The 6000-nt window shown below is 46.4% G+C and overlaps 1 protein-coding gene across 1 annotated transcript in view; it reads left to right on the forward strand.

Annotated features, from left to right (window-relative positions):
* The window catches only part of LOC123066834 (tyrosine decarboxylase-like), a 65892-nt gene extending 60146 nt beyond the window's left edge, over positions 1–5746 (forward strand). The window contains exons 3-4 of the mRNA XM_044489836.1: positions 4623–5398; positions 5654–5746. Coding sequence (XP_044345771.1) covers positions 4623–5398; positions 5654–5746 — 869 coding nt within the window. The remainder of the gene's footprint in view (positions 1–4622; positions 5399–5653) is intronic.
* The last annotated feature ends 254 nt before the right edge of the window (positions 5747–6000 follow it).

Below are 6000 nucleotides of genomic sequence, written 5' to 3' on the forward strand. Positions count from 1 at the left end.
GTTTGGCTCTATCGCCGTAGAGGTTGTAGCCCCCGAGGTGGTGTCTAGCCATCCATCCTTGGTCTGCGCAGCCGGCTCCGAGTCGAAGATCGGAGCGGGTTCGAGTGCGGCCTCCAAGGTACTGTCCGGCTGCAGAGCTAAATCATGCCCATCGTGACAGTACGGCACGCTCGGCTGTGGCTCGAATCCGTCGAGGATCAAGTCCCCACGGATGTCAGCCATGAAGTTCAAACTTTCAAATCTGACCTGACGGCCAGGGGCGTAGCCTTCGATCTGCTCCAGCTGGCCAAGCGAATTGGCCCGCAGTGCGAAGCCGCTGAATACGAAGATCTGTCCGGGGAGGAAGGTCTCACCCTGGACTGCATCGTTGTTGATGATCGAAGAAGCCATCGAGCCTATCGGTGACGACACAGAGGAACTCTCAATGAAAGCACCAATGTCGGTGTCAAAACCGGCGGATCTCGGGTAGGGGGTCCCAAACTGTGCGTCTAGGCGGATGGTAACAGGAGACGAGGGACACGATGTTTTTACCCAGGTTCGGGCCCTCTTGATGGAGGTAAAACCCTACGTCCTGCTTGATTAATATTGATGATGTGGGTTACAAGAGTAGATCTACCACGAGATCAAGGAGGCTAAACCCTAGAAGCTAGCCTATGGTATGATTGTTGTTCGTCCTATGGACTAAAGCCATCCGGTTTATATAGACACCGGAGAGGGCTAGGGTTACACAGAGTCAGTTACAAAGGTAGGAGATCTACATATCCGTATCGCCAAGCTTGCCTTCCACGCCAAGGAAAGTCCCATCCGGACACGGGACGAAGTCTTCAATCTTGTATCTTCATAGTCTTGATAGTTCGGCTATCCGTACACCCCCTAGTCCAGAACTCCCTCAGGAGGCCCCCGAAAAATCCCAGGACCTCGCATGTGTCATGAAATGGACTTTAGTGAGCATAATAAAAATTTCAGGCCAACGGAGGTAAGAGCCTCATGATCCCTTCACAACCCAACGATGTTTCGTCTCAAAATATAGGTCCTCCCTGGAAGAAAGACTCATTTCCACACAACCTCCATGAAGGGTTCTGTGAAATGCCGTCAGATTCTTACCATAACCTCTAGGCTTTGTGTGATGACATCACATCAAGTCCTGTGAATTTTTGGTTGCTCGTGAATTTCCGTGGATTTAGACAATAGAAACCGCATATCTGTTGCATATCAGTGGCTCCTAGTGTTGGCCCCTCGCTCTTAGTTGGGTGCACTGGGCCTGGTCATGGACCAAAGACCACGAGTTAGGACTTCTAGGCCGTTTCCTGGCATGTTTTTATGTGGTCGTAGCTCAAATCTTGAATTTCCAGCATTAAGCCCTAGAAATGTAGTAAATGCCCAGAATATGGTAGGAGGCCCCTGATCGCCATATCCCTCCTCTCATCTCACACAGTCCTTGATGAATGTGATATTATCCTTCCATGGAGGTTCTTCTCATCCTCTAAATGTGGCATGGAGGAGACACCTCTCACTGCATCCTGACACCACACTCGGGAGAAATCTTCCTTTGAATATCGAGGTTTTGGTAGCCCATGCTCATGAGCCAACTTGCCTAAACTGTGGTAGAACATAGTTGTTTGCTCCTGCGCCTTGTTTGTCACAATCTCAAACTCGGTCCAGCTGGCGAACTACATTTTGAGAGAGAAAGAGAGTAAAACATGCATGACATATGAAGTACACTAGATCAAACAATAAAGTGTACAAGGAGAAATTAATTAGTATATATTGCTTTATAACTATCTTCATTAGTTAGGTAACAATCACAAGCATTTTAATTACAAGCATGTGTGTTTGCCTAACTATAGATAGGATTTCACATATTTCCACACATATCCACATTTTAACAAAAATATCAATCTTTTAAAAAATTCATTTTCTTTCTCTTTACTGTTATGTTTTTCAAACATTGATAATTAAACTCTACTACACACCAAATATATGTTTCCATGTCATCCAACCCATATTAACCTACCAAAATAGCTAGTAACTAATAATACTATAACGGTTACTAAACAAATTAATATGATACTTCATATTTTTAGCAAAAGAAAGAAAACTGAAAAATGGTGGAGATTTTCCATACCAAATTTCCACATCGATTTCGATATCATATTTTCACACACATGCACACATGTGCACACCCACACCCACGCACGCGCGCGCAAAGATGGTGCAGTGCGGTGGCATCTAGGTTATACGAGCCAGCCGCTCGCGCATGCGAGTTTGTAATTTATATGCGCACGCGAGTTTTTAAAAATCAGTTTGGTTTCATGCCTGGGAGGTCGACCATGGAAGCCATTTTCTTGGTACGAAAACTTATGGAGAGATATTGGGAGCAAAAGAAGGACTTGCATATGGTGTTCATTGACTTGGAGAAGGCCTATGATAAGATACCGCGGAATGTCATGTGGTGGGCCTTGGAGAAACACAAAGTTACAGCAAAGTACATTACCCTCAACAAGGACATGTACGATAATGTTGTGACAAGTGTTCGAACAAGTGATGTCGACACCGATGACTTCCCGATTAAGATAGGACTACATCAGGGGTCAGCTTTGAGCCCTTATCTTTTTGCATTGGTGATGGATGAGGTCACAAGGGCTATACAAGGAGATATCCCATGGTGTATGTTCTTTGCGAATGATGTGGTGCTAGTTGATGATAGTCGGACAGGGGTAAATGGGAAGTTAGAATTATGGAGACAAACCTTGGAATCGAAAGGGTTTAGGCTTAGTAGAACTAAAACCGAGTACATGATGTGTGGTTTCAGTACTACTAGGTGTGAGGAGGGGGAGGTTAGCCTTGATGGCCAGGTGGTACCTCGGAAGGACACATTTCGGTATTTGGGGTCAATGTTGCAGGAGGATGGGGGTATTGATGAAGATGTGAACCATCGAATCAAAACCGGATGGATGAAGTGGCGCCAAGCTTCTGCCATTCTCTGTGACAAGAGAGTGCCACAAAAGCTAAAAGGCAAGTTCTACAGGACGGCGGTTCGACCCGCAATGTTGTATGGCGCGGAGTGTTGGCCGACTAAAAGGCGACATGTTCAACAGTTAGGTGTGGCGGAGATGCGTATGTTGAGATGGATGTGTGGCCACACGAGGAAGGATCGAGTCCGGAATGATGATATACAAGATAGAGTTGGGGTAGCACCAATTGAGGAGAAGCTTGTCCAACATCGTCTGAGATGGTTTGGGCATATTCAGCGCAGGCCTCCAGAAGCTCCAGTGCATAGCAGACGGCTAAAGCGTACGGAGAATGTCAAGAGAGGGCGGGGTCGACTGAATTTGACATGGGAGGAGTCCGTTAAGAGAGACCTGAAGGATTGGAGTATCGACAAAGGGTTAGCTATGGACAGGGGTGCGTGGAAGCTTGCTATCAATGTTCCAAAGCCATGAGTTAGTTGCGAGATCTTATGGGTTTCACCTCTAGTCTACCCCAATTTGTTTGGGACTAAAGGCTTTGTTGTTGTTGTTGTTGTTGAGACGAAGGGTCAAGGTTTGATGAGTATCTACCATCCAGATCTCAGCAAAACTGTCCACCCAATGAAAAGAAAAATAAATAATCTTTTGACGATAACTATGCCGAGTCTTTGAACGCAGGAGCTCGGCAAATGTGGCCTGCCGGGACAGAGCACATAGCAGTTGTCGTTGTCGCCATGTGACACAAACTTTGCCAAGTTCATTCGTTCAGTCCCTCGGCATAATTCGTAAGAGTCGCGGTAATTGCCTTTGGCTCCTAGGTGCATATCCACCCATTGTCGAAATCCAAATTCCGAGAAGTTAAAAAATTCGAAACAAAAATCCCGCGTGTATATCTGGACATTTTATGTGCGTTCACAAGGTTTCAGTGAAAAACGACGTTTTTTGTGGCTTGTGTAAAAAAGATAAAGAAATGCCTCGTGAATAGTTAGAATGAAGCATCAGAAATTGTCTTTTTTACACAAGCCACAAAAAACGTCGTTTTTCACCGAAACCTTGTGAACGCACATAAAATGTCCGGATATACACGCGAGATTTTTGTTTCGAATTTTTCAACTTCTAGGAATTTGGATTTCGACAATGGGTGCATATGCACCTAGGAGCCAAAACGCCACTCTCGAAGAGTCGAGTTTATTATCTTTGATGAGTTACCTTTGCCTGGTTCAGCAACGGCATGCCTCGGCCGAGCAAGACACACCGCAAAGAGCGGTCGTTGTTTTTGTCGAGCTCCCGCAGTTGACGGTAAACATGTTACAGAGCATAGACTTCACGACACCCCTTATCTAGCCACTCATTTTTGCATCGCAATTCGTACAACTACTTTTGTGTTTTTTCTTTCTCCCAAATAGAACAACATATGAACTTCAAACTTTACAGTAGAATAATACATTCTAACTAGAATGTGGGGAAAAAATCAGATTTTTTCGTGCAACACAAATACTAAAAATACTTTTTTTTAATTTGAAAAAAATCTCATTTTGTATATTTTTGTTGGACCAAAAAATCTGAATGTTTTTTCCCACATTCTGGTTAGGATGTTTTAGTGTCTTGCAAAGTTTTTTTCCATACTTTTTTGTTGGATACTCCTGCGTGACAACTGCCGCGCCATACCCACGTGCCATGACAACATGTTCGCTCTCTCGCCCACGGAACTACAAGCGGCCATGCGGGCTGACGTGGAAGCCGGGCTGGTGCCACTTTTCTTGTGCGCGACGCTGGGGACGACCCAGACGACCGCCGTTGACCCCATTGGCAAGCTATGCGCTGTCAGGACACCACACGGCGTGTGGGTGCACATGGACGCCGCCTACGACGGCTCCACGCTGGTCTGCCCGGAGTTCACCCACGTGATCGATGGCGTGGAGGACGTCGACTCGTTTAGCATGAACGCCCACAAGTGGCTCCTCACCAACAATGACTGCTGCGCCATGTGGGTGAAGAAGCCGAGCGCCTTGGTGGCGGCGCTCGGTCCGGAGCAGGATTTGATCCTCAAGGACGCGGCATCGGAGGGGCACAACGTGGTCGACTACATGGACTGGACCATGACGCTGACCCGCCGGTTCCGCGCGCTTAAGATGTGGCTCGTGCTCCGCTGCTACGGCATCAAAGGCCTGCGTGACCACATCCGCAATCACGTCCGCATGGCCGAGGCATTCGAGAAGATGGTCAAGGCCGACGAAAGGTTCGAGGTGGTGACAGACCGGAAGTTTGCGCTGGTGTGCTTCTGGCTCCGGTCACAGGACAAATTCGGCGGCGCGGACAAGCAGGCGGCCAACCGGCTCAACCGTCGTGTTCTTGAGGAGGTGAACGCTGCCACCACGGGCCCATACATGAGCTCTGCAAACGTAAGTGGCATGTTCATACTAAGGCTGGTCATAGTGGGGAGTAACTATGTTACTAGTCTATGTTACTACCTCTATAGTGCATAGTATTATAGATTAGTATTATATGTGGTCTCATTTATTGCCATGCATAACACATAGTAGCATCACATTTATTATGTTACAGTATCTACCTATGTTACTATGTCCATCTCTTTCTTCTTTAATTGCCTGCCACATAAGCAAGTTTGCGAGTCCCAAGTGCATGATACTACTTATGTTACCCCCACTATGGCCAGCCTAAAGTGTGCCATTGGAAGCACACTCACAGAGGACCACCACGTGAGCGATTCATGGAAGGTTGTGCAGAATCAGGCCATCATAATCCTTCGTAAATAAGGTGGAGACTACTATCTCGAGCGCGCATACAACTTGGCTAAGTAAGGTAAATAAACATGCAGCTCTAAGTATAATTAAACTACGTACTTGTGTATGAACTTGATTGCAAGGTCCTGCGGTCCCGAATAAGTTGGTGGCATGACTCACGAAAATTAATACTCCCTCCATAAACTAATATAAGAGCGTTTAAAATAAGGGGGAAATCGGGAACACTATTCCTCGACAATTCACCACTTACCCTATATCCTAAGATG

The sequence above is a fragment of the Triticum aestivum genome, chromosome 3B (assembly GCF_018294505.1).
Source record: "Triticum aestivum cultivar Chinese Spring chromosome 3B, IWGSC CS RefSeq v2.1, whole genome shotgun sequence".
In the NCBI taxonomy this organism is placed as follows: domain Eukaryota; kingdom Viridiplantae; phylum Streptophyta; class Magnoliopsida; order Poales; family Poaceae; genus Triticum; species Triticum aestivum.